This window comes from Cucurbita pepo, chromosome 10 (assembly GCF_057944985.1).
Source record: "Cucurbita pepo subsp. pepo isolate OVF chromosome 10, ASM5794498v1, whole genome shotgun sequence".
NCBI lineage: Eukaryota > Viridiplantae > Streptophyta > Magnoliopsida > Cucurbitales > Cucurbitaceae > Cucurbita > Cucurbita pepo.
This window is the reverse complement of record NC_141807.1, coordinates 4,258,728-4,284,306: the sequence shown is the minus strand read 5'-3', so window position 1 is coordinate 4,284,306 and position 25,579 is coordinate 4,258,728. Positions and strand designations below refer to the sequence as shown.

Sequence of the window (25,579 nt, the reverse complement as noted above, 5' to 3'; positions counted from 1 at the left end):
TTTTTTCATCCATAAATAAATCATTTTTATATTTCTTATTTTGGTCTAAACTAATTTACTGCTTAAACTACTATTTTATTTCCGTTATAAATCCACTACTAATAGATATTGTCCTTGCTGGTACATCACTCACAATTTATAATGGTTCACGCCTATTGTTAACAAATATTGCCCATTTTACCCTGTAACGTACCATTATGAATCTCATGATATTAAAATGTGTTTACTATGGAGAGAGTTTAGCCCTACTCCAACCAACCTCGCAGCTTCTAGTGTTTGGCTTCGATATTATTTGTAATAATCTAAGTCAAGCATCATTATTTATTTATTTATTTTTATTTAGTAATGATATTTCATATCACATTTCCATTTGTCATGATGCAATATTTTTATTGAATGGTCACATAATTATTGAGTTGCAAAAAATAAAGTTATGCTATCTACTTTTTTAAAGGAACTTCAATGCGGTTTATATTGTGTGTGTTTTTAATATATGAATATATATATATATATATATATATATATATATATATATATATTTAAATTATAAACCAAAATTACCTAGGTTGAATTTTCTAGAAACATATTTATATTTGTTACGACATAAGCTACACTTAGCACCCCCCTCCAATATTAATATTGCTATGTTAAAAAATTCACATCATAACAATTTTAAAATTGCAAATTTAAATTCAAATAACACATCTAATTTTTTTAAAAAAATAAAATAAAATAAAGGATTATTTAATTGGTACATTCCTGGACCAGACCTCCGACGAGGCGGCCATAATGGGAGTTGACTTAAGCAGCCGGCGAAGAGAGATGGGCGTTAGTTTTGAATATTAATTAAAAAAAAAAATGATGAAAGTATTAAAAGTATTTAGCAGTTGAATGTGAAGGTGTAAAGCGTAAACTCCCTCCACTTCCTCATTGCTTTGTCTTCTTCTTCTTCTTCGTCTTCTTTGCATTTAAGATCCTCACGACTCGCGTGTTTTAGCTTCGAATTTCGACCCCTTATGGGGCTCCGAGATTAATTAACAACAGAGAGGTGGAATTCATCTGAACCTTTCAAGAAACTCACGAGATTTCCATGGCCGAAGGTAATCCTATCCCCCCCCAACGGCTTTCAGTTGTTTTATTCTGTTCTGTTTTTAATTTTGTTCTGAGAAATTTGTTCGAATCGGAATCGGAATCGGAAAATATGAGTCTTCTCAGAGTGATTTTGCAGGAAGCAGCCAGGCGAGAGACGGAAGCTAGGACGATTTGGGGATTTTTGAGCGACCAAATGGACGGTGTCGATGGAGGAGGGAGGCGGCGGCGGCAGAGTTTAAAGCAACGTCTAGGGTTTAAGGTTATGGGCTGTTGTGGTGCTACTTGGGGTTCCCGGCCGGCGACAGGAAGCGTCAGAGGCGGCGGCGGCGGCGACGACGACGACGACGATTACGATGACCAGAGAGTACCGGAGACAGAGGTGACGAATCCGCGCCGATTTCAGGAGGAGAGGCAGTTGGATCGGAGTTTTATGAGTCCGTTATCCGTTCCGTCCCCGGCGACGTCTGGGATGAACTTAGCCACGGCTCTAGCGGCGGAGCGTCGTTTAAGAGCGTCACCGCGTGGAGCGGAGGGGGGATTTTTGGAATCTAGTAACAACGATTTTGATTCACTGGGCGGAATGATGGTAACGGAGACGCCGTTGAAGGTGTCGCTTATACGGCTGCTGAAAGAAACAGACGGTAGCGATGGCGGTCGTGGGAGTTTGGGAGTGGCGGAAAAAAAGAGAGAAGAGGCGGGAAATGATTCGATGTGTTGCGTATGCATGGGGAGGAAAAAGGGAGCGGCATTTATCCCATGTGGGCACACGTTTTGTAGGGTGTGTTCGAGGGAGCTGTGGTTAAATCGAGGATTTTGTCCGCTCTGCAACCGTCCGATCATGGAGATTCTTGATATATTTTGAAGGAGCACGATGCGTGCGATGAAGATAAGCGCAGACGATAGTTGGGTACCGGAAGGAGAAGTGGTTGCCTCAAAATTTCGAGACAGACTGTTTTGATTGGACGATACTGAACGTTGGCCGTATCTGGACGACACGTGGATGCTATGCGGGTGACAGAACTTTTTTACTGACGGGAAAAAGTTAAATCAACAAATTCGATGTAATTCATAAATTTAAACTTTTTATGTACATGGGATTTAACAACAACTACTACTTCCATGGTTGCATTTTTTTTTTTTCCTTACCAAATATTTGTTTTATTTTATTTTTTAATTCCTTGTTCCTAAGTTTTTAAAATTTTATTTTTCTTTTAATTAAAAACTTGTACATTTTCTTTTGAAATGGCTAGAGTTGAAAGAATAAAAAAAATAAAATAATTATTGGTAATAATAACACGAGTAAGTGGACATTTTCTTTAATAAAGAAAATAAGGTTGAGTAAGTTGAACCATTATCAATTAATCACTTTAATCTTTTTGAATTAATAATAATTAGCCAACCAAAATCTTTTTTTTTTTTTTTTTCATCTCTAGCTTAATTACTTAATGGGACCTCTCTCAATATCTCAACAAAATATAAATTTAATTTATATTTAAATTACAATGATAAATTTTTATAATCATTGTCCTAAACTTTATGGGCCGTAAAGATGACCCGAAATTATGCCACGACAATGTCGGGCCCGTTTCAATTATTTTGGCCCATTAATGTGTGGTTGCACTAATAATCTCAAATTTGGGCTTTCCATATGAATTCAAAAGTACCTTAGTGGATTCAATTCCAAATCTTAAAAATATATTTTTTTTATAAATATATTTAAATAATTATAAGTCATATATACTCTAGGCTAAGCTAATTAAAATTCTTATACAACCTTTTGAGCACCGCCACTTATCACACATACCTTTATTTTAATTTAACGCGTCCTTTCAAAGTGGAGAATATGAACCTGACCTTTTCATCAACGACATATACTTTACTTGTTCAGCATCTAAATCATGGATAAAATTTTGTATAGAAATAGTATCATGAGATGAAATGAAATCCACACGTAATAAATAATTCAATTTATCCTAATATAATCTATCATTGAGGTATAATAATATAATATCCGAGAATAATAATAATAATAATAATAAGTTTACAGGGTAAAAAAACATAATAGAAGAAAAACGTTTTGAGTGAGAAGAATTGGTCTATTATTAATTGAAATTGAGGTAATTCAAGTGGAAAATGGAACAAATTCTGCATAGAATTGATTAAAAAAAGACTGAGAAAAATAATTAAAAAGAGGAAGAATATGATTCTAAGGAGAGTGTGACAATGAAATTATATAATGCATTGTTTTCATGTAAAATAAACAATACTTTATTGATAAATAAATAAAAAAAATAAACCTTTTTAGTGATTTAACATTTACCTTTTCCATTTTTACCTTCCTATACACCAATTATTGCTTCTCTTTTATTTTTTTTTTCAATATAATATCCTATTCACTTTATTATTATTATTAATCAATTATAGTAATGCAATTGGCACTGAAAATAAATGGTAAGTTTTGGATTTTTATAATATTAAATACCCATTGTCTGTTAAAATATCGCATTCTCAAATTTATTTATTCTTCCTCAAATATAATACTTTTAATATATATTTTAAATTTTATGTTTCAAATATGTATAGAGAGGGGCCATGCACCATTCTCAGCTTTTGTCGGCACGTGCATACCTTACAACTACATATGGTCGAGTTAAATTATACAGCCCCTTGCTATCCAATCCTCCTCGTTCACACACGTACGATGTACACATTTATTTTATTTTTAGCCCCATTTTTTAATTAATAGATTAAGAATGAGACATAAAAATAAAATTAGAATGGAAGGTATGATCATAAAAAAGAATATTGAAATATAATATCTAAGATATGTATTATACGAGCAGGAAAAAAAAAACATATCCCACATAATCCAAGGACAAGCAATTAATTTTCCCTGGTTTTTCTGTTTTATTTCAAAATAATTATTTTAATATTTGATTTTTTCTTTGGGCGGGGAGCCATACCCAATATGCTCCATTATTTACTACTACTTGTTACGGACGAATATTTTCTTGGTATTTGAATTTTGCCTATACTTTATATTTAGCTTCCACATTAATTTTAAAACATACTAATCAAAATGGATATATACATATACATTGAAGTGCATGAATATGTTCAAAGCTTGTTTCTAACCAAAGTGGTATTTATATAATATTGATCCATCCTTTATCAACCCACGATCTTCTACTAAATTAATCAATGTGGGAATGTATGCGTGTGGTTTTTAATAACCATGAGTATAAGAATTAGAAGAATTTTAATGTTGGAATTCGTGAAAAATATTAATAAAATAGAATTAAAAATTGGCATATTATTATATTGCAATTTGCAAGGTTAGAGAAAAGAGGGTATTTTTAAGGAGCAGAACATGTCATGTGCAGCAACAATGGGTGGATTCAGATGGACAATCATTTTCTTCAAGACCAAAAACAATACCCACTTAATAACTTTTTCTTTTTCTAAATAAATAAATAATTAAATAAATAAATACAAATATATTAGATTGAAAAGGGGGCCCACTTGTTTCTCTCTCTCAAATCCGTTAAACTAATTGATTAATTAATTAATTAACCAATTAAAACTTCACTCAAATCTGCATTAATTAAAAACGATTAATCCGTAAATTATTCTTTTTTTTCCTTAATTTTTCCTTAATTTCCCCTTTGTCGCTTCCTCTCTTCCACGCCTATAAATAGCAACCATCTTCAACACTCAAAAAACCACACTGAGTAACGATGGAGATGGATTTCCCTGTTATCAACATGGAGAAGCTTAATGGCGACGAGAGAGGCGCTGTGATGGACCAAATCAACGACGCCTGTCAAAACTGGGGCTTCTTCGAGGTATATTGTTATGAGATTACATGAATAAGCTTCTGGGGTTGATTTATTATTTGTTAATTATTTCATATAGTTGTTGAATCATGGGATATCGCACGAGCTGATGGAGAAGGTGGAGAAGCTGACTAAGGAGCATTACAGGAAGCGTATGGAGCAGAGGTTCAAAGAAATGGTGGCTAGTAAGGGGCTGGATTTAGTGGAGACTGAAAATAACGACACTGATTGGGAAAGCACCTTCTTTCTACGCCATCTTCCCAGTTCCAACATGTCCCAAATCCCTGATTTGGACCAGGATTACAGGGAGGTCATGAAGGAATTCGCAGTGGAATTGGAGAAGCTAGCAGAGCAAATTCTGGACTTGCTGTGCCACAATCTTGGGCTTGAGAAAGGGTACTTGAAGAAGGCCTTTTACGGGTCCAAAGGCCCCAATTTTGGAAGTAAAATCAGCAATTACCCTCCCTGTCCAAAACCTGACCTTATTAAGGGTCTCAGAGCCCACACCGACGCTGGTGGCCTTATTCTCCTCTTTCAAGACCACAAAGTCAGTGGCCTTCAGCTCCTTAAAGACGGCAAATGGGTTGATGTCCCACCAATGCATCACTCCATTGTCATCAATTTAGGCGACCAGCTCGAAGTATGTGCACAAAAAATGTTATTTGATTATGTTTTGTATAACTTATTTGATTATTTATTTGATATATATAGGTAATTACAAATGGAAAATACAAGAGTGTAATGCACAGAGTGATAGCGCAGACAGATGGGAACAGAATGTCGATTGCATCATTCTACAATCCTGGAGACGACGCCGTAATATACCCGGCGCCGGCGCTGGTGGAAGGAGAGGAAGATAAGGGCAAGCTTTACCCAAAATTTGTGTTCGATGATTACATGAAGCTGTACGTGGGGGTGAAGTTTGAGGCAAAAGAGCCGAGGTTTGAGGCCATGAAGGCTATGGAATCGACTAACCCAATTGCGACTGTTTGAGAACTCCATTTTCCAATAACCCATTAAGACATGGCATTGAAATAGGAAGCTTTTTATTATGTTATCAGAAACAAAATTTAGTGGTACCATAGTGACGATGTTTCGGTGTTGGGGAACAGGGCTTGAAGTTTTTTCTTTTAAGATATGATAGATGTTTCAAGGTTAAATGTTTAAATAATGGATATGTGGACACTTTTCTACCATGCCTCTTGTCTTGGTTTTATATAGACTTTTTTTAAAATCTGCGTGTTAGGGAGAGGTTTCACACCCTTGTAGGGAATGCTTCATTCACCTCTTCAACTGATATGAGATCTCACCATTGATCCTCTTGAATCCAGTAACTGACTCCGTGAGATCTCGCAATTGACCCTCTTGGACCTACATCAACTAGATGAAGATAATGTTATGTGTATATAATTGAAGATAACTCTCTCGAAACGATGTTATCAATTGATTCTTCAGATGTTGAGTAAGGAAATTATGAATTTCAGAAGGTTTGTTGAATTTATGGTGATCTAAGTGAGAACAAAAACAAGGTAACAAAGCTCTCATGAACCTCGTACCTATCTCCTCCAATAATTTCTCTAACAAAATGGTATGGTAAGGTCAATAATTTGGCCTCTCTCATACTAGTTCATCGTTATCCTCTGCTCACCATCATTTCCAAATTTAGTAATCAACGAATGGTGTTTTGGAAAGGGATCAAAAAATGCTCAATTATCTTCCTCTTTCTGTCACTCAAAATGTCACAAAATGAGCTACAATAAGATATACACATCATTCAGAGCATTGAATCAACCCCACAATTGTTCTTGTTCATGATCATCTCTTTGGCCGCGATGAACAGCGAGGTATAGCCAAGGACGAGATATCAATCTCTAGATTTTGATTCCCGGATAATATCTCTCTACTTGTAGAACTTTTCAGCCGGCCCAAACACTATTCGAGAATCTTAGCAACGGATTTTGCTATTAATTCTGTGTATATTTCATTCTTTCTGATCCCTTCAAGAACACGTTACGACTTCTAAAATAATTTCTAAGTTAAATTATTTCCAGTTGGTAGATCTTGGTCGAGCTAGTTGGATTTGTCTGAGCTGAATCTGATGCTGAATTCGAGGAACGAATCTGATCATCATAAGCCAATTAGAATTTATATACATTGAACACAGAATTCAAAATATTAAGGCATTTTGGCTAAAATAAAGCTTCAAAATACCGATTCGCGTTGGATTTCCCTTAGGATCTGAGTTTTATGTACATAATATAAACAGAGTCAAAAATAAAATACATGGAAGGAAAAAGTGGCATATACGTAATTCGTGGAACTCATTATCGCATCCTTGGGATGTTGTTTTACTCAGAAACTTTAAGGTGAAACTATGGCATATCTACACGGGAACCACATCTGCATTCTGATTATCGTCACAGGTTATGATTAAACCTTCGACATAGGTTGGAAGGAGGCACCGAGCCCATTGACATCCTGTCGACACAGGCTCTGTTGATGGAACTACCATGAGCACGTTATCTTGGCGCTGAACGACCCCCATCACACTCACGGTGCTGCCTTCCTTGATGTACCTGAGAATGATGAAGAAGAAGTAATTAGGTTTGGTGAGGGGCAGCATGCTTGATCATGTTGTGTAGTGAATCGATTCGCACGGAAAATGGATGGGGATTTGGAAAAACAAGTGATGGTGTAGTACCCTTCTTTAAGGCGCATTACACGGTCGTCGCTTGAGAGTTTGCGATCAGCTAGCCAGCCTAGGAAGCTAGGAGACAAGTCTCGGTTTTCATTCGTGACATCGACAACGGTGGAGGGTTTGACAAATGGAGCAACCTTGGCCCCATAGCCTGCTTTCACCAATGCTCTTAAACCAGTTTGAAAGTCTGATATGTAAAAGTCAGCTACATATCTCTGTATGGAATGTGCAAAAAAGGCAACCCATTGCAACTCATCATATACTCTGAAGATGCAGACAAGAATATGGTGTATGCATGCCGTATGAATCTATGTATGCAATTCAGTCATATCATAAAATGTTATCTAATCACCAAACTAATAGCCATCAAGTTCTGTTATACAGCTCAAGGCCACCGCTAACAGATATTATCCTCTTTGAGTTTTTCTTTCGGGGCTTCCTCTCAAGGTTTTAATATGTGTCTACTAGGGAGAGGTTTCGTAACCTTATAAGGATTGGTTCGTTCCCCAAGTTCTGTTATACAGCTCAAGGCCACCGCTAGCATATATTATCCTCTTTGAGTTTTTCTTTCGGGGCTTCCTCTCAAGGTTTTAATATGCGTCTACTAGGGAGAGGTTTTCATAACCTTATAAGGATTGGTTCGTTCTCCACTCCAAGTATTTAGAACAAAATGGTAGGAAGAGAACTGACCTCAGAATATCTAGATCCCCAAGAAAAGCAGCGGTGTTTAGGATTTGCAGGCTTTCCACCCCATCCTTTATATTCATACAGTTCTGTAGACACATAAACGCACCTCGGTACTCTCTGGTAGGACGACTCGAGAGGAATACTGCCGCACGTGACGACCTAAAAGAGAAGGAATGCATATAATACTCAATATCTGAAGAAAAGGAATGGTATACAAAAGTGACCGAGTGAGATGAATGACACATCCAAATTCCCAAATTGGGTGAGAAGAGAACACAATTGAGAAAATTTGTGACAAAAAAACCACAATCATCAAATGATTTTCCTTCCATTTGAAGTCAAACACGACAAATTGTTCATCAATATCTAAGAAGATTTTAGCCTTTTCAGGTCATTACCTCCAAATCATTATGTAGAAATTTAACTAAAAAAAGTAAATTTGATCGACATGAGAGCCCAGAATTGTGTAGCTGTCTTTCCAATTGGTAAGCAACACGACAAAGGGAGAGAAGCCAGGAAACCACCTACCTATTATGAAATTTACATAAAGAACTCTCTATATTCTACCTTACTATAACAGGCCATTCCATAAGTAGCACAAATGTATCTATGCATTTTTACTATAACAAATGTCAAACAAGTCAAGAACGAATTAGACACAAACTTAGAAAGTTCCAGGACTAGCACACAATTGAAAGTTCGAACTCTTCAGAAACATATTAAGTTCTAAAGAAGATGAAGTTGCAGGTTCATAAGAGCATGTAAATGAATGTGTGAAGCTTATCTACTGATCTGTATTGAATTTCAAAACATCTGTGCTTGATGTGTTGTGAATGCTTTGAAGTGACTTTTCCATTACCATTTTCATCATGAAGTCCCAATAATTTGCCGTCAAAGTCACCAGACAAGGACTAAGAACACTATTTTAAACTTTCCAGAAAAAAAATTCAACAAGCTTTTCAGTACTTCCAGAAAATTCTACAAAACTTATCAAGAGTTTTGTTCAAGCATTGAAATAAGCTACCCGGTTGTTCAAACCTTCAAGAACAAAGTTTATCTGAGAAGAACTGAGAAGAACAATGATGGAGTTTAAAAAAAAACAAATACAGATTTCCAGGAGATCTAATAAAGAGGCCAAATTTGGATTCCTCGTCAAAGATTTATAATAATATTGTCAAACAGTCAGCATCGTATTGACTAATTCAATCCTATTGCGCAATATATATTGATTAGGATACAAATGCTCCATGATTAGGCATAAGACGTAGGATAGTTAAATCAATTGATGGCTCATTACTTTTAATTAAAAACTCAATTAGCTTAACATACCAAAACAAAATGCCATTAAAATAATCTGAAAGCGAGCGAGACAGAGAGAGAGAGAGAGAGAGAGAGCAAAATTACCCCTGTGACCTTCACGTACTGTCCATCAATAGCACCTCTGAGCTCAGCGTCTGGGTACCTTCTCACAAACCCTATCAACCCCCTTTTTCCCCAAGCGATGTTCCAAAGAATCGCAATCACTGCCGGAACCAAAAGCCCCCCCGCCGCCACCAAAATAATCGGCTTCTTCACCGCCACCATCAGAAACGCGCCAACCAACAAGCCGGTGACTAAAACCACAAGAAAAGCCCACACTACTACCTTCGAAACCTTGAACCCTATTTTCACATCTTCGCTTAAGCTCGTGACCGCCGCCCCGTACATCGTCTTACCAAAAGACATCGTCTGCTCCAGAGGGCCGGAGCGCCGTCCTCCGCCGCTATTGGACGATCCAAGAGGACCAGATCCCAAAGGGCCGGAGGTTATGAGGCCGGTTGGCGGGAGGGATATCGGGCCGGATGATTTCTTGGAGATCGGACCGGAATTAGAGTGCTTAGTGACGGGTCCGGAATTAGGGCCGGATCGTACCGATCCGCTGTTGTGCTGAGAAGACGACGACGGACGAGAGGATTTAGAAGGAGGAAGGCCGGAAGTTGGGGAATCGACGAGATGGAGGTCAAACATTTTACCAAGCTCCCCTGATTTCTTGACGTCTCCACCAGTATAGGGGACGGCGCGTGAGCCCATTGTAGGCGGCCGCTCCTTAAGCTGCTCAGGGCGGCCGGAGACATAGAGACCGCCACTGAGCTGGTGAGATGGAATTCTAGAGCCCATTAATGGTTGGGAAAATGGGGAAGGAGAGAGTGAAGTGGAAGTGGAGGAAGAGAGTGAATGTTGGTGAGGAAGATGGAAGAGGTGAAGAAGGAAGAACACAGTGATGGAGTTAGAGCGGACGAGAAGAGGGGAAGGTAAAATGACGAAAATGGGTCTGCTGTGTTAAATAAATGCCATTTGAGTCCTGAAGATTCGGAAATTGGCGACTGTGGAGATGAGAAGTTGGTGAATGATGAAATGAAGGCGTCGAGCTGCTTAGGTTCTGACGGTCGACTGTTCAGCCTCCGTTTTGTCTTTTTACCATTTTATCCTCTCCTCTTTTTTAGATTATATGTCCGAAAATAAAAGACAATAATCATAATAATTAATAAATATAAACTACAAATTTAATCAAAACATTAAAAAATGTACTATGTTTTTGTCAATTATAATCATTATTCCACTTTCAACCTTAGGCTTTAAGAGAAAATTAATGTTTTATTTTCATTCTTTTTTTTAACCTATTTTCGATTGCAACTTCGACGTGACATCACATTCAATAACCCCAACTTTATATTATAGAATTATTATTTTACATGTTAAAATTTTGCAAACATTAAAAATATATTCAATTTTCCTTTTTTTATGTAAAATTAAAATGGAATCTTAAAGCTTTATTTTGATTGGGCCCCCGATTTTAAAATCCCTCTCGTTGTGCTAATTCCATATTAGGCCCAGTAGAGATCTTCCACCATTGTTTTCATCACATCCTCTGGATTTGGTTCAACGGTTCAGATCGTCCCATTTTTCCAAATTTAACATATATGAAAAAAGCTTAATTTCGCTGGACTTGTGTGGACCCTTGATTTTGCTAGTTGCGGATGTGAACGCTTCCTTATTCGATCTGACGGCCAGGATTTCGCCATCTTTGATCTATGTAGTTAGGTGCATGCCACGCCAATTTATTCACTGATTGGAACGTCTAAACCGAACCCTATGCTTTGAATATCGATTTGATATAATATTTTAATCTTCCTCTCCTATGTCCCTAAATCAGTTGTTTTATCTTTTGTACGGACCACGGACATGGCTTATAATAAGCTAAATTAGGACTCTCTACAATTGTGTGATATTATCTACTTTGAGCATAAACTCTCGTGGCTGTGTTTTATGTTTCCCTAAATTAACTGATGCGAGACTTTCATCCAAATCTCAACTTACAAAATCTAGTGCTCTGAATTTGGCCTATTACAAAGTCTCCCCAAAATGTGTAAGGCTACATCCCAAAACACTCTAAATTTGGCCCTTTTAAGAAATGGGTCAAATTAGTTGGGCTAAGTCCAAGAAAATGGTTTGAAATATCCAAAACACTTGCATTTTAGGCTTAGGGTGTGACTCTCATGCTGCAGCAAGAACACTGGTAGCACAGAGTGTCACCCGTCAAGCTATAATTACATGTCGTCCATGACATTACATGATTGAAAGAGTGTCACCCGTCAAGCTATAATTACATGTCGTCCATGACATTACATGATTGAAAGAGTACAACTATGCCACCAAGTAACTGAAATTTTGAACACTATGCATAATTGTTAATAGAGTTTGGTAGTGGATAAATGACAATATTAGTAGAATCCGTTCACAAGATTAGGCGAAGTGGATAAAATCAAATCACGGCCGTGACTAAGAACCACAGGATCTAATGTCCATTACATTAAGCTACACACCACCATTGACTATGGCTTCAGCCTGGCCCCACGTGTGCCTGCCACTAGTAGACAAAATGAAAAAGGATTAGCCTCGGCATATATGCTCATCTTTTCTAAGCTAATCCATGGAGGTTTTGCCACTTCGCCCATTTCGCATTGATGATGGGAAACAAAACAGAAAGCACAGCAGCTGGATTCAGTTGAGAAAAGAACAAATAAAGTAAACCTTTTAACAACGAGACGCCAAATCACGAGACGCCCCTGACCTATCCATTGTCTTTCCACTGCCAAACGACCTAATCCTTCCCCTTTTCCCTCTTCCTTCTCCTTCGGTTCAGTTCCCAGAAGCCATGAAATCCCAAGTTCTTTCTTTTCATCAACATTTGCCTAACCATTCTCTCTGTGTTTTCTTCCATTGATTCCATAAATTCATGAAAACCCATATCCAATTTTCACTCTTCTTTAGAACCCATGTTTTTGAATCAGTTCATGCACTTCTTAAAATCAATTCATACGTTCAGAAGGAAGATTCCTTACGATTGTTTGTTTTGACGACATAAACAAGCCTACAATCCTCTGTTTCGCGTAAATAATCTTCATGGCAACCTCATGTTTTGGTTCACTTTGGATTCGAAAATCAAAGAGCAAACCCTTATCAACACCTTCCTCATTGAAATCCCAGAAGAATTCCGAAATGGAAAATATGGAAAGAAGAAGATTTGATAGCTTGGAATCATGGTCGATGATCTTAGAGTCCGACAATGTGGAAACCTGGGAGACATCGAAAGAGGATCAGGAAGAATGGACCGCTGATCTATCTCAACTCTTCATCGGTAACAAATTCGCCTCCGGTGCTCACAGTCGAATATACCGTGGAATTTACAAACAGAGAGCCGTCGCTGTTAAGATGGTTAGAATCCCAAACCAAAACGAGGAAACCAGAGCCAAACTCGAGCAACAATTCAAGTCTGAAGTCGCCTTGCTTTCTCGTCTCTTTCATCCCAACATAGTTCAGGTAAATTTTCATCTTTCCATGGTTAATTCTTTTAATCAAAGTTAAATTCATGGTGGGTTCCTCTTCAGTTCATTGCAGCCAGTAAAAAGCCGCCGGTATACTGCATAATTACAGAGTATATGTCACAAGGTACTCTGAGGATGTATTTAAACAAGAAAGAGCCATATTCACTCTCAACAGAAACAATTCTAAGGTTAGCTCTTGACATATCAAGAGGAATGGAATATCTTCATTCCCAAGGAGTAATCCACAGAGACTTGAAATCAAACAACTTGCTTTTAAACGATGAAATGAGAGTAAAAGTAGCCGATTTCGGAACCTCCTGCCTCGAAACACAGTGCCGTGAATCGAAAGGAAACATGGGAACTTACCGATGGATGGCGCCGGAGATGATCAAGGAGAAGCCATATACACGCAAAGTTGATGTTTACAGCTTTGGGATTGTGCTGTGGGAGCTCACCACGGCTCTGCTTCCGTTTCAAGGGATGACCCCTGTGCAGGCTGCCTTTGCCGTCGCCGAGAAGGTACCAAATTTCTCTTAGTTTTATCGCTGTTTAAATTTCTCTCAATGTCATATTTGAATTTGGCAGAATGAGAGGCCGCCGTTGCCGGCGAGTTGTCAGCCGGCGCTAGCCCATCTGATAAAACGATGTTGGGCGGCGAATCCGTCGAAGCGGCCGGATTTCAGTGACATTGTGGTGGCTTTGGAGAAATACGACGAGTGTGTGAAAGAGGGTCTTCCGCTTGCACATCATAGAAGATTGGTAAACCGAAACGCCATTATTGAACGCTTCAAAGCTTGTACCTCAACCGCGTCTTCAATACCTGTACATGCCTGAGCCGCCATAGCCTCTTCCTAATTTGATTGGATATGAATTAACATTTTAAATATACATTTTCATATATTAAATATATTTACTATTTTCTTATTTCGTAATTGTTGAATTAAAAGAAAATATATTATTTTTTAATTTGTAGTATAGTTTGAGAAATTAAATTGATGAAGATAAATAGGAATTTAGACATAAATGTTTATTAATTCATATTAAAGGAGTCAAAGAAGGGGAAATTAAGAGAAAAGGGGAATAAAGTTTGTAGAATATAGAGAATTTATTAAACAGAAAAAAAGGAGAAAGAATAAAGGCAAAATTGAGTTTTTGTTGTTAAAAGGGCATATAATCTTTTTAATTAAGATACAATATTAAATTTCTAAGCTTTCTTTTCTTTATTCCTTTCCTTTGGGACGTGCATTTGGTTTAATCAAGGAGTATTTTGAATATCATCCATCTTATTGTGTATATATTTATTTTGGTTTTTTCTTTTCTTTTCTTTATTTATTTATTTATTTATATATATATATATATATATGTTCCTATTATGTCCATGCCAATTGAATCAATGTTATTAGCTGTGAATTCGAACTTTTTGGTATTTTTCGTTTCTTCGGATGATATGATGGGTCAATCATTTGCTTCATTGGTCCGTCTTGATGTGATATGTGAATTGCTCAGTAGTGCTTTGCCACTACCGTAGTTGGCGGAAATAGCTTAATGGTAGAGCATAGCCTTGCCAAGGTTGAAGTTGTTGAGGGTTCAAGTCCCTCCTTCCGCTCAAGGATTTGTCGTTTAGTGGTAACAAGTAGAATGCATAAGCACCCTTAAAAATGTGTATTTTGTTGTATAATTTAATCTTATTATAATAGATTGCATCCAACAATGCAACCTATGTCTTGTAACAGCTTAAACTCACAATTAGTAGATAATGTCCTTTTTCATGAGGACATTGGGCCTCAAAGGAGAGTGGATTGTGAGACCCAAACTTACCCAAACTTTTTCGATGACATAAACTTTTTCAGCGAGGACATTGGGCCTCGAAGGGAAGTGGATTATGAGACCTAAACTTTTTCGAGGACATAAATTTTTTCACAGTGGGCCTCAAAGGGGGTGGATTGTGAGACCCATTGTCCTCTCTAAACTTTTTCAGCAATGACATAAACTTTTTGAGCGAGGACATAAACTTTTTCAGCGTCAAAGGGGAGTGGATTGTGAGACCCCACATCGGCGGGAGGAGAATGAAACATTTTTTATAAAGGTGTGGAAACCATTATTTTAAAATCTTGAGGGGAAGTCTAAAGAGGACATTATCGACTAGTAATGGGGTTGAGTTGTTACACGTGTCGTTAAACCATGTCTAGTTGATCAAGTCGACCATTACTTATATGTAACATGGATGGAGGGATTGATTCGACTACAACTTCTTTGATTGTCATATGTGTTAAGTAATGGTGAGAGTGACATAAAGTTTAAAACTTTATGGAACTCAAGTGAAGGATACACTAATCATCCACCATAATTGCAAAATTTGGACACATGGGTGTGCTATGCCTTTGGAGAAAAAGACGTATCACGGACACTTTATGACACTAATTAAAACTCATAATAGCGATGGTTAAAGTGTTAAAACTACTAATAAGCATGCCTTAAGGGCCCCCTTTTAGGCACTCAATACCAATTTTACTATGCCCATCATCCTCTTCTTTATACACTACTTTCTTCTCATCTCTCCTTTTCAATACCATTTTCTTCTTTCAAAAGAGAGTTAAAAAAAAAAATACCTTCGTTTCAAAAGAAAAGCATCACCAACTTTTTACATCGAAGAAATTTTCACCATTTTCAATTTCAATTAACATTCTCGAGGTTAACTCTTATCAAATGTGATATCCTACGTCGGTTAGAGATGGAAACAAAACATTTTTTATAAATGTATGAAAACCTCTCCCCTAATAGACGCGTTTTAAAATCGAGAGGTTAATGACGATACGTAACGAACCAAAACGGATAATATCTATTAGCGATGAGCTTGGGTAGCTACAAATGATATCATAGTTAGACACCATAGGACGTTGGGCTCTTAAGGGAGTGGATTGTGAGATCTCACATCTGTTATAGAGGGAAACGATAAGAGTGTGAAAACCTCTTCCTACGAGATGCAGGGCAATGTGTCACCAAGAACACTAGACTCTAAAGGAAGTCACAAATGGTATAAGAGTCAGACATTAGGCGCTGTGTCAACAAGAACACTGGACCCCTAAAGAGGTTACAAATAGTATAAGAGTCAAGACATTAGACACTGTGTCAACAAGAACACTCGACCCCAAGAGATTGGCTTGTGAGATCACACATATGTTACAAAGAAAGGGAACGATAAGGGGTGTATGAAAACCTCTCCCTAATAGAGGTGTGTCGAACGCTAACATCCAAAGAGAGTGACAGACGCATTTAAAAACCATGAGGTCGGCACAAACCAAAGCAAAGCATACATAGAAATATATTTGAATATTTATTGCAATATTTGGGTCTACATCATTTCCCATTACTTCGTTGTTTGGTGGTGGACAGCCACTAAGAAGCTTTACAAATCCAACAATCCAAATAACCCCAAAAACACTACCAAATGGATATCAATTTATGAGTTGCAAAGGGCATGCATGCACGATTTGCCAATCACTTGCATTCCATATTCTTTCTATATATGTACAGAGATAGAGACAGAGACAGAGACAGAGACAGAGGTGGGTCATACCTTGCATCGTTTTCCAGTTTTAAATGAAAATCATCAGAATCTCTGCAACTCCAACGCCAACAATGGTGCCCATCATCATCCCCTCTACTCTCCATCCATATTCTCAAATTTAACACAGAACAGAGCATCCACATATTATAGCATAATCATCATTCATTTTTTACATGAGGCAAGTAATTTACAGAGACCAGAGCAAACAAAAATCCACTAATTACCGATCACTCCAAATTCATTACCCCCAAGCACTCCAAATTTTCTCGCCCACAAAACTCACGAACCTACTTACCGATCCCCTTTCTTCTCCTTCTTCTTCTTGTCCATTCCCATCGCGGCTGCTCTCCTGCTGCACGGACTCCGATGCCTCCTTCATCTTCTTCCCCTTCCCCACGCTTGATTCACCAGCAACCGATTCCTTATTTTTCTTCCGTCTTTCTTTCTTGAAATTCCTCTGTGTGGTTGCTGTGCCTTTCGATTTGGCCAATCCATCTTCGTAAGCTTCGATTATTTCATGAATAAGTTGCCGATTCGGCGACGAGTCCCATCTCGCCCAGTATCGCCGATAGCACATGAAACAATCGCAGTCGAAAATTGGAGCGTGATCGACACCGACCTTTCCGGCGGTGGGTTTCCGACCGGACTTGCGAGTGCTAGATAAGTTGGAGAGAGAGGCGCTGGTGTTGGAACAGGAGATGAGATAAGCCAGGACTTCCTTGTCATCGGCGGAAAGAGCCACAGTGAGGGTGAATATGGCGGCCGGCAAAAACGAAAGGAAGTCGGAAATTATCGGCGGCGATGGATGAACGGTGTTTTTACGGCAAAGCTTCTTCATGGAGGAATAAAAAGAGGGAAAAAAAAAAAAAGGGTGGGATTTGGGTGGAAGCGGGGTTAAGAGTTTTTGAGGTTTTTATTTCAGGCCTTGGAGTTGATGACGTGTGTTGATGGTGAATAGGGAAATATTCACGTGCGACGCACAACTCGATTCCGACACTGCTTTCTGCTCCAATTCACTGATCGATTAAAACCTCTTTCTCGTTGACGGCTGTGATTGATCCGCACGGAACAGAGTGGGACCCTCCACGATCACTGCATCAGATCTCTTTCAGGACAACGCACCGAAAAAGATTTCAAGTCAATCGGATTAAACGCTGCCGTTTAAGACTGGACTCGCTTAGACCCCAGTCTTAGCCCATTGCAAAATTTTCACCTTTAATTTAATTCGTTTAAAAAAAATTGGCCTAGCTTTTCAATAACTGATAACAATAAATTTAAAAGAAAAAAAAAAAAAAAAAGAGAACAATTTAATGATATTTCTGAAAATGAAAGCCATTGACACGTATGATTTGTGTAATCCACGTATTAAAGATCCAAACACGTAATTGATGAAGAAAGCATATTATATTATTAGCTTATGTGGAATAATCATCATTCTTTGCTTCCTTATGAGTCAACTACAATGCTTCAAAATATTGGACATCATAACCCAGCTTCACGCTTTTCCAACAAAATTTCTTTTAGACTGCGTGTCAAAGTTGTTAATAACATAATGATGTGAAGACGATGAATGTCATCCAGCAAAAGGGTTCAAAGGTTTCAGGAAGAGCTTTGCAGGCGGCTCTTGATCCAGGATTCAAGGTGTTTGAGCTCCTCCGTGCTTATCGAATGACCAAGACCGGGATACGCCTTCAAAATAAGATGACCGAACCATTTTAGACTTTCAATCTCAAAAGTTCATACACATTTGTAGAAGAGGAAGTCGAGCAAATTACCTTAAATTCGCAGCTTAGTCCAGCCTTTTCCAGGAACGGTGGCCCGGCTTGTCCAGCTTCAAACAATACGGTTCTGTCGTCCATTCCATGAGACCATAAAATCGGTGTCTGTACAAACATTCAAATCTTAGAAATCGTGTGTCATTCTGTAACAATCTAAGCCCACCATTAACAGATATTTGTCCTCTTTAGGCGATTCTGTAACAATCTAAGACCACCACTAACAAATATTGTCCTCTTTAGCCGACTTCCCCTCAAAGTTTTAAAACGCGTCTGCTAGGGAGAGGTTTCCACACCCTTATAAGGAATGCTTCGTCCCTTCTCCAATCGATATGAGATCTCACAATCCACCCTCTTTGGAGACCTAGTGTCCTCGTTGGCACACCGCTTGGTGACGGGCTTTGATACCATTTGTAATAGTCCAAATTTAGTGCTAGTAGATATTGTCATCTTGGACTTTCTCTTCTGGGCTTCCCTTCAAGGTTTTAAAATATGTCTGCTAGGGAGATGTTTCCACACCCTCGTAAGAAATGCTTCGTTTCCCTCTCCAACCGACGTGGGATCTCACACATTCACCTTTCACAGCAAAAGTATCTAAAATGACAGCCACTCCATCCACCATGAATACACATTATAATTCCAACTTTTCAACAATGCTGTAACTAAGGGTCTGTTAATGAAAGAGTGAGTACCCTTTTTGCATCGGGATGTACTCGGTCAAGAATTGTTGAATTGAAAGGAACCCATCCACTAAATACCGCACCTCCTCCTAGAGTCTTTGGATATAGCAGAACGCTAGCCAATGTCAAGGCACCTGCAAGGAGTTAACAGCAATAAGAAGAAACTATCATACAAGAGTTTTATATACAAATCTAAAGCAAATATAGATGGGAGCAGAGAGAGACTAAAACCTCCTTGACTGAATCCACACACAAATATGTTATTTGGACTTATGCCACCATCTACCACCTTGTCTATCTTTGCATGTACACTCTGTACTGCTTCAAGCACCGAGCTTTCAGCCTTTGGAGAATCCTATTTCATGAAAGAATGGAAAACTTTAAGGAACAATGCTATAAAACACCCAACAAATAGTCCATTGTCGATAGAATTTAGAGTTAATATCCAGAAATTTTAAGCAGAGATGCGTCTTCTTAGAGGTATTAGCACCTTTTTAACAATTGAAGAGTTCAAATATAATAATTTATCTTTGCAGCAAGAGGAAAATTCTTCACATGGGACGACCGTTTCAGGAAGGAAAGAGTATATAAAAATGGCTTAAAGCCTTAACTTACAGCGGTTACTGGAATCTCATGAATGTCAAACCATGAAGGCATCACCGCACCATCTACAAGTGGAAAGAAATAAGCAAATTGAAGAATAAGAAGATTAAAACACTTTTTTTAAAAGAGAAGATGCTGAAGACAACAAGTGGCAGTAGGGGTTGCAATCATAGCCCCATCATATTCTTGGCTTTCCCTTTTAGTTTCCAGGTTAACATCACCCTAGGCTGTTCAAGCCATTCACTAGAGAAGAACTGACAAATCATCTATCAGGCATCGCACTTTCGTCCGATACCATTCTAGAGCATTAAAGCACAAGTTCTATCTTCCAAAGTTCAAGACCAACAGGGCAATTCAAGTTCATCATTACAAATCCAACACACAAAGTATATAATTCCCTTGATTCGAACAAGAAATTGGGTCAATTAATACAAACAAATCAAGCCCACAAAACTACACTCCCTCAACAGGGGAGAAAAGTTTCATGCAATCACCCAAAAGTATATTTATTAAATTAAACCGCCACAAGTAATTTCACCTAAATTTGAAATAATACAAGCAGACAAAGTTACAAATGAGATATAATCCATCCGTTACAAATCAATCACACAAAGTTACCACTTTGTTCTCTAACTAAATTCTCTCTAAGTCTTCTTCTTTACACGATTCAGAACCAACCCATCCATGGGTTCTCTCATTCAGGTATACACATAATTTTTTCTCTCCTGTTGAATTCCGTCAGTTTATGGCTTGGGGTTGAATTGTTTTGATCGAATCTTCATTTCTAATATTTTTTAAGCGTGGAATTGTTTTGATCGAATCTTCATTTCTAAATTTTAGAGTTTAAGGTTTGATAGTGTTTCATGAGATTGTGTAGTATGAAAAGCATAATTTCCCACACAAATTCCACATCCAGGACACGGCTATTCACAGACAGAGGAAAAAAAACCCTAAAAATTAAATAAGGAGAACTTACAATTACACGTGACGGGGTTGGAAGGAGCAGAGGGGAAAGACCAGGAAGTGCGCTTGAACGCAGGCGAAGTGAAGAGATTCTTGATTGGCTCGTTGGCAGGACCTGAATCTCCCAATCCATGAAGCCAGAGGATGAAGCTTCGAGCCGCCATTGGATCTAGGGTTATCGAAGAAGATGGATGGGTGCGATGAAATAGAACCAAGAGAATGGTTGCGCTGAAGGTGGCTGCAGAGAGTGCGATCGACTTCGTTAATTGTTGACGAACAGATGCAGTAGCCATAGCTGACCTCCCATTGCCATCGAGTCTTCTCCGCTTGAGTTAATGCGAAAGTGGGGACTGCGGAGAATGAGAATTTTTCTTGAACGACTTCTCATTCACGTCCTCATAAAAATTTTATTAGCACGATATAAGATATGTATATATATTAAATAGAAACTTTCATTTAATATATAATTTTCATTCTTATCCAATTAATGCGTAAGAATTGAAAAGCATAATCATTTACAATATAACCATTTATTTATATGATATATATATCTTAAATGAAATACATTGATGTAAACTTTTAAATTTTTACGCATCCAAATATATATTTTTTAATAATTTAAAAGCCCAAAAATATTTTTTTTAAATAAAATTTAATGTATAAAGGTAAAATTAAAATTTTAAAAATAAAAAATATAATTCAATTCCGTATAATTTAAGCAAGAAATGTATATATAATTCTCTTTTGAAATTGGTTTCACGTATTATTAAAATTTGGTAAGAAATTATGGTATGAGTTACAACCAAACGTCATCCCATAAGCAATTCAATTATACACACTTTCATTTTAGTTGTATAAGATAAAGTAATTTAGCCTTTGTTTGGTAAATTAATAATATTTTAAAAAATGTCACGTATGATATTTATGGTAATTGTGGTAATTGATCGCACATAAAATTGAACTAAGAACTCAAATTTATCGAAAAAGAATAAACTTTATTGGCACATTTGAGAGAATTTATTTAATTTTACACGAAAAATAATTATAAAATAATTTGAATGGAGATAGGTTATTATAGAGCAGAATGAGGGGAGAATCTAGTTGCCTCTGCACATCTTATCGGCCTCACATCCTCTGTTATAATTGTTGGCTGGATCTCCTTGTGTTTCGCATTTGCCATCGGGGCATTTTTCACCTGCATCCTCACCGATGGCGCCATAACCAAGAGAGTCTGCGGCTGCTGGGGTCACCACAAATGAGGAAACGAGCATCATAATGATGCAGATTGCAAACATTTTGGTGGAAGCTGCCATTTTATTTTCTACGATGGATGGAAGATTGGATGTTTGGAGGTTTGGTTTGAATGAAGCCTGCACAATGTGGCTATGAATCTGAGCTTATATTGCCTTTCGAGCCACCCTCCATGGACCATGTATTGCTTTCGCTTCTATTTTTGGCACCATCCCTTGGCTTTTGTTAGTTAGTTCGTTTGTGTTGGGTCTTTGTGGTTGCCATTAGCCACGCGATTCAAGCGAGTCAATGAGTCGATTTTTACTTGAATCTTCAAAAGTGAAAATGTATTAAAAAATATTATTATATATTTTTAATGAATTATAAATTTATAATACTTGATAAAAATATTTATTGGGTTAATTCAACATAAATTCATTATTATTATTTTAAATTCAAATGAGTCTAATTTGGTGGAAAACCCTATATCGTCGCATGGAGAGATCAACGGTCACGATCTTTCGTTCCATCCGCCTTTGCCGTTCAGTGAATTTTTCTATTAAATGGCCTTGCTAGGGTTCATATCAACTACTCCTCACCGCAGCCTCCTTAATCACGATTTCATATTATCACCTATGCGTTCGCCGCTCTGAGATTTTTTTTTTGGTTTCGCATCTGAACTTGATTATTGAGATCTGTTTTCTTGAGTCTGCATTGTACCAAGAGAAGGGCGATTCCCTTGTTCTTGACCTGCCGAAGAGGCTGCAGATAAATCAAACCAGAGAAGTTATCTGGCCGGTCGTTGTTTCAGATCTAATCGGATCTTCGTCGACGAATCTGCTTACCGAACTTCTTACATTTTCTGATCTTTTTTTTTTCTGTGTTTCTTCCTTCTTAATCTGGTTTCTTTGATCTTTTTAATCTCTGGTTTTGTTTAATTATGAGAAGGGGAGATGAGTGAGACGGCATAGGTTTTAGCCTTTTCATGAGAACCTTCTCGCATATTGATTTTTTATGTGTCACCTTCCAGGCAAACTGCTTTGATGTCCCAGTAGTTTGCGTCTATCGGTGCCTACATTTCTTCCATTTTCTCTGATTTTAAGGTTTTAAATTGGTTCCATTTCTGAAGTTCTTAAGAATAAGCTGAAGAGATACAAATTTGGATCGAGATGACACTTCTTTTTAATTTTTTTTACAAGACTCGTCAAGATAGATTCTGAAGTTGTTGGGGCTATTCCGATCGGTAGTAGCCAAGATCAAGCTAAAGCCTCCATTATAAATCTGCACAGATTGCTCTGAAATTTTGCTGCTATGGACAAAGGAAATTACAAAGGAACATTAAGAATCAATATGCGAACAATGAACATGAACTAGTTTTGTGTACAATTTATTGACCTATGAAGGCTACCAGCAACCCTGAAACATCAATAATCTTGAAACATCATGAACCCGTTTCTTCTCCATGGAGGCACACTCTGAACTATCCTTATTTTTGCGGGGGCTCAAACAGATTCTGTGACTCGATTGCCCCTGCATCTGTATGAAAGGTTCTTCTATACTGACATTTTCTATCTCCCCTACCGAAGTGACACATCATCTCCTTAAATTAACGATAAAATGAAGCTAAAGTGATCGGCGGCGGATTTTCCGGCGAATAGTCGGTGCTGCTGTGCTATAGAACGGCATTAGCAGCGTGGCAGAAGACTGCGGCTAACCTATACATTCTGTTCACCGTAGTTAGAGAATTTTGCGATGGTTCTAGAAGAAAAGGGACGTGGCGGAGAAATTGCAAGTATTTACGACTGTCAGTTCAAAAATTAAAATTTTCTTCTCCATAAAGAAAAAAAAAAGAATTAAAGCCATAATCATGATAACATATTCCTTAGTTAGGCCCGGTAGCCTGCTTGGTTTAGAGAGTTGGGCCTCTTTGGGATAAGAATACAATGGGCTTGGGTGCCGGCATTTGCCAGAAAGAGACTGAAGTTGGGCCGGTAGCCTGCTATCGGGCCTGCTTTGGATAATTATTGGTTGGGCCTGGATGCCGGATGGGCCAGAGCATGTTTTGGATAAGAATAGATTAGGCTTGGGTGCCGACTTGGGCCAGAAGTAAACTATAGAGTTGGGGCCGGATTTCAGAATGGCCCGTTTATAGAAATATGGCAAACCAGAACTACTAGCCTTCAAATCCAATAAAAGAAAGAAGCTGTTGGAAGTTGTTGGTCTTCGTCCTGTTCTTTCTTTGAAGGGGAGGACATATTATCACCCATCTTTTTCTATTGATTTTAAAGTGGGTAAGTTTTTTTTTTTTTTAAATTATTTTTTTATTTTTATTTTACAATTAAATGAAAATATAAAATGATATTTTAAAGTATGATATTTGTGGTAATTGATCGACTAAAAATTAAAATTTGTCGAAAAAAAATAAACTTTATGGGCACATTTGAGAGAAATTATTTAATTTTACACGAGAAAGAATTATAAAATAATTTGAATGGAGATGGTTATTATAGAGCAGAATGAGGGGAGAATCTAGTTGCCTCTGCACATCTTATCGACCTCACATCCTCTGTTATAATTGTTGGCTGGATCTCCTTGTGTTTCGCATTTGCCATCGGGGCATTTTTCACCTGCATCCGCACCGATGGCGCCATAACCAAGAGACTCTGCGGCTGCTGGGGTCACCACAAATGAGGAAACGAGCATCGTAATGATGCAGATTGCAAACATTTTGGTGGAAGCTGCCATTTTGTTTTCTAAGATGGATGGAAGATGGGATGTTTGGAGGTTTGGTTTGAATGAAGCCTGCACAATGTGGCTATGAATCTGAGCTTATATTGCCTTTCGAGCCACCCTCCATGGACCATGAATTGCCTTCGCTTCTATTTTTGGCACCATCCCTTGGCTTTAGTTAGTTATTTAGTTTTGTTGGGTCTTTGTGGTTGCCATTAGCCGCGCGATTCAAGCGAGTCAATGAGTCGATTTTGACTTACTCTTCGAGAGTGAAAATGCATTAAAAAATATTATTTTATATTTTTAATGGATTAAAAATATATAATATTTGACAAAAAATATTATTGCGTTAATTCAGTATAAATTTGTACAAAACGTTTGAATTAGTGAGATTACTCAATTTATTATTATTATTTTAAATTTAAATAAGTAGGTGAATGAGTCTAATTAGTAATTTGGCGGAGAAACCCTATCTCGTCGCATGGAGAGATCAACGGTCACGATCTCCCGTACTCATCCGCCTTTGCGGTTTACTGATTTTTTTTTTCTATTAAATGGCCTTGCTTGGGTTCTTAGCCACTACTCCTCACCGTAGCCTCCTTAATCACGACTTCATCTTCTTACGTCTCTGTTCATCTGAAGCATTTTATTTTTTTTGTTTCGCATATTATTTTGATTCTAGAGATCTGTTTTCTTGATTCTGCATTGTACCAAGAGAAGGGTGACTCCCTTGTTCTTGACCTGCCGAAGAGGCTGCAGATAAATCAAACCAGAGAAGTTATCTGGCCGGTCGTTGTTTCAGATCTAATCGGATCTTCGTCGACGAATCTGCTTACCGAACTTCTAACATTT

General features: G+C 37.8%; 6 protein-coding genes and 2 non-coding genes across 11 annotated transcripts; 5 read left to right on the top strand and 3 right to left on the bottom strand.

Moving 5' to 3' along the window:
* The first annotated feature begins 747 nt into the window (after nucleotides 1-747).
* Nucleotides 748-2,266, top strand: LOC111803967 (uncharacterized). Of its 3 annotated transcripts, none has more exons than XM_023688593.2 (2): nucleotides 748-1,100; nucleotides 1,229-2,266. In XM_023688593.2, the coding sequence occupies exon 2, from the start codon at nucleotides 1,286-1,288 to the stop codon at nucleotides 1,952-1,954; it is 669 nt and encodes a 222-aa protein (XP_023544361.2). In that variant the 5' UTR covers nucleotides 748-1,100; nucleotides 1,229-1,285; the 3' UTR covers nucleotides 1,955-2,266. The 3 variants fall into 3 exon arrangements, with proteins under 3 accessions (XP_023544361.2, XP_023544360.2, XP_023544359.2); XM_023688592.2 differs by having other exon boundaries at nucleotides 1,216-2,266; XM_023688591.2 differs by lacking the exon at nucleotides 748-1,100 and having other exon boundaries at nucleotides 1,107-2,266.
* Nucleotides 2,267-4,779: 2,513 nt separating this feature from the next.
* Nucleotides 4,780-6,124, top strand: LOC111803966 (1-aminocyclopropane-1-carboxylate oxidase 3-like). The gene is made up of 3 exons (XM_023688590.2): nucleotides 4,780-4,937; nucleotides 5,008-5,568; nucleotides 5,640-6,124. Exons 1-3 carry the CDS (start codon nucleotides 4,830-4,832, stop codon nucleotides 5,919-5,921), a joined length of 951 nt encoding a protein of 316 aa, XP_023544358.2. The 5' UTR covers nucleotides 4,780-4,829; the 3' UTR covers nucleotides 5,922-6,124.
* Nucleotides 6,125-7,094: 970 nt separating this feature from the next.
* Nucleotides 7,095-10,591, bottom strand: LOC111803963 (protein SHOU4-like). Of its 2 annotated transcripts, XM_023688586.2 has the most exons (4): nucleotides 9,718-10,507; nucleotides 8,317-8,472; nucleotides 7,630-7,841; nucleotides 7,095-7,504 (listed from the first exon to the last, which is right to left on the bottom strand). In XM_023688586.2, the coding sequence occupies exons 1-4, from the start codon at nucleotides 10,468-10,470 to the stop codon at nucleotides 7,312-7,314; spliced, it is 1,314 nt and encodes a 437-aa protein (XP_023544354.2). In that variant the 5' UTR covers nucleotides 10,471-10,507; the 3' UTR covers nucleotides 7,095-7,311. The 2 variants fall into 2 exon arrangements, with proteins under 2 accessions (XP_023544354.2, XP_023544355.2); XM_023688587.2 differs by lacking the exon at nucleotides 8,317-8,472 and having other exon boundaries at nucleotides 9,718-10,591.
* A 1,844-nt stretch (nucleotides 10,592-12,435) lies between these two features.
* LOC111803308 (serine/threonine/tyrosine-protein kinase HT1) lies at nucleotides 12,436-14,102 on the top strand. The gene is made up of 3 exons (XM_023687649.2): nucleotides 12,436-13,173; nucleotides 13,242-13,697; nucleotides 13,764-14,102. The coding sequence occupies exons 1-3, from the start codon at nucleotides 12,757-12,759 to the stop codon at nucleotides 14,010-14,012; spliced, it is 1,122 nt and encodes a 373-aa protein (XP_023543417.2). The 5' UTR covers nucleotides 12,436-12,756; the 3' UTR covers nucleotides 14,013-14,102.
* Nucleotides 14,103-16,489: 2,387 nt separating this feature from the next.
* On the bottom strand, nucleotides 16,490-17,636 carry LOC111804018 (uncharacterized). The gene has a single exon (XM_023688667.2). It carries the CDS (start codon nucleotides 17,582-17,584, stop codon nucleotides 16,988-16,990), a length of 597 nt encoding a protein of 198 aa, XP_023544435.2. The 5' UTR covers nucleotides 17,585-17,636; the 3' UTR covers nucleotides 16,490-16,987.
* A 495-nt stretch (nucleotides 17,637-18,131) lies between these two features.
* Nucleotides 18,132-21,149, bottom strand: LOC111804514 (putative carboxylesterase SOBER1-like). Its single transcript, XM_023689345.2, has 6 exons — nucleotides 20,781-21,149; nucleotides 19,817-19,869; nucleotides 19,433-19,556; nucleotides 19,214-19,335; nucleotides 18,522-18,629; nucleotides 18,132-18,435 (listed from the first exon to the last, which is right to left on the bottom strand). Exons 1-6 carry the CDS (start codon nucleotides 21,058-21,060, stop codon nucleotides 18,346-18,348), a joined length of 777 nt encoding a protein of 258 aa, XP_023545113.1. The 5' UTR covers nucleotides 21,061-21,149; the 3' UTR covers nucleotides 18,132-18,345.
* A 1,607-nt stretch (nucleotides 21,150-22,756) lies between these two features.
* On the top strand, nucleotides 22,757-22,858 carry LOC111804591 (small nucleolar RNA snoR109). The gene has a single exon (XR_002816555.1). It is a non-coding gene; the product is annotated as a small nucleolar RNA snoR109 (small nucleolar RNA).
* Nucleotides 22,859-25,477: 2,619 nt separating this feature from the next.
* LOC111786527 (small nucleolar RNA snoR109) lies at nucleotides 25,478-25,579 on the top strand. The gene has a single exon (XR_002813836.2). It is a non-coding gene; the product is annotated as a small nucleolar RNA snoR109 (small nucleolar RNA).

What these genes read in the sequence shown, in the direction of transcription:
- LOC111803966 (XM_023688590.2), top strand. Translation starts at nt 4,830, where the DNA reads ATGGAGATGGATTTCCCTGTTATCAACATGGAGAAGCTTAATGGCGAC. An exon ending in AAAACTGGGGCTTCTTCGAG is followed by an intron (nt 4,938 to 5,007) that starts GTATATTGTTAT and finishes TATTTCATATAG; the next exon opens with TTGTTGAATCATGGGATATC. An exon ending in ATTTAGGCGACCAGCTCGAA is followed by an intron (nt 5,569 to 5,639) that starts GTATGTGCACAA and finishes TGATATATATAG; the next exon opens with GTAATTACAAATGGAAAATA.
- LOC111804514 (XM_023689345.2), bottom strand. Translation starts at nt 21,060, where the DNA reads ATGGCTACTGCATCTGTTCGTCAACAATTAACGAAGTCGATCGCACTC. An exon ending in TACATCCCGATGCAAAAAGG is followed by an intron (nt 18,630 to 19,213) that starts GTACTCACTCTT and finishes ATGTTTGTACAG; the next exon opens with ACACCGATTTTATGGTCTCA. An exon ending in GACTAAGCTGCGAATTTAAG is followed by an intron (nt 18,436 to 18,521) that starts GTAATTTGCTCG and finishes CTTATTTTGAAG; the next exon opens with GCGTATCCCGGTCTTGGTCA.
- LOC111803308 (XM_023687649.2), top strand. Translation starts at nt 12,757, where the DNA reads ATGGCAACCTCATGTTTTGGTTCACTTTGGATTCGAAAATCAAAGAGC. An exon ending in TTCATCCCAACATAGTTCAG is followed by an intron (nt 13,174 to 13,241) that starts GTAAATTTTCAT and finishes GTTCCTCTTCAG; the next exon opens with TTCATTGCAGCCAGTAAAAA. An exon ending in CCTTTGCCGTCGCCGAGAAG is followed by an intron (nt 13,698 to 13,763) that starts GTACCAAATTTC and finishes TGAATTTGGCAG; the next exon opens with AATGAGAGGCCGCCGTTGCC.
- LOC111804018 (XM_023688667.2), bottom strand. Translation starts at nt 17,584, where the DNA reads ATGAAGAAGCTTTGCCGTAAAAACACCGTTCATCCATCGCCGCCGATA.
- LOC111803963 (XM_023688586.2), bottom strand. Translation starts at nt 10,470, where the DNA reads ATGGGCTCTAGAATTCCATCTCACCAGCTCAGTGGCGGTCTCTATGTC. An exon ending in GGGGATCTAGATATTCTGAG is followed by an intron (nt 7,842 to 8,316) that starts GTCAGTTCTCTT and finishes CATTCCATACAG; the next exon opens with AGATATGTAGCTGACTTTTA. An exon ending in GTAATGCGCCTTAAAGAAGG is followed by an intron (nt 7,505 to 7,629) that starts GTACTACACCAT and finishes CATCATTCTCAG; the next exon opens with GTACATCAAGGAAGGCAGCA.
- LOC111803967 (XM_023688591.2), top strand. Translation starts at nt 1,202, where the DNA reads ATGAGTCTTCTCAGAGTGATTTTGCAGGAAGCAGCCAGGCGAGAGACG.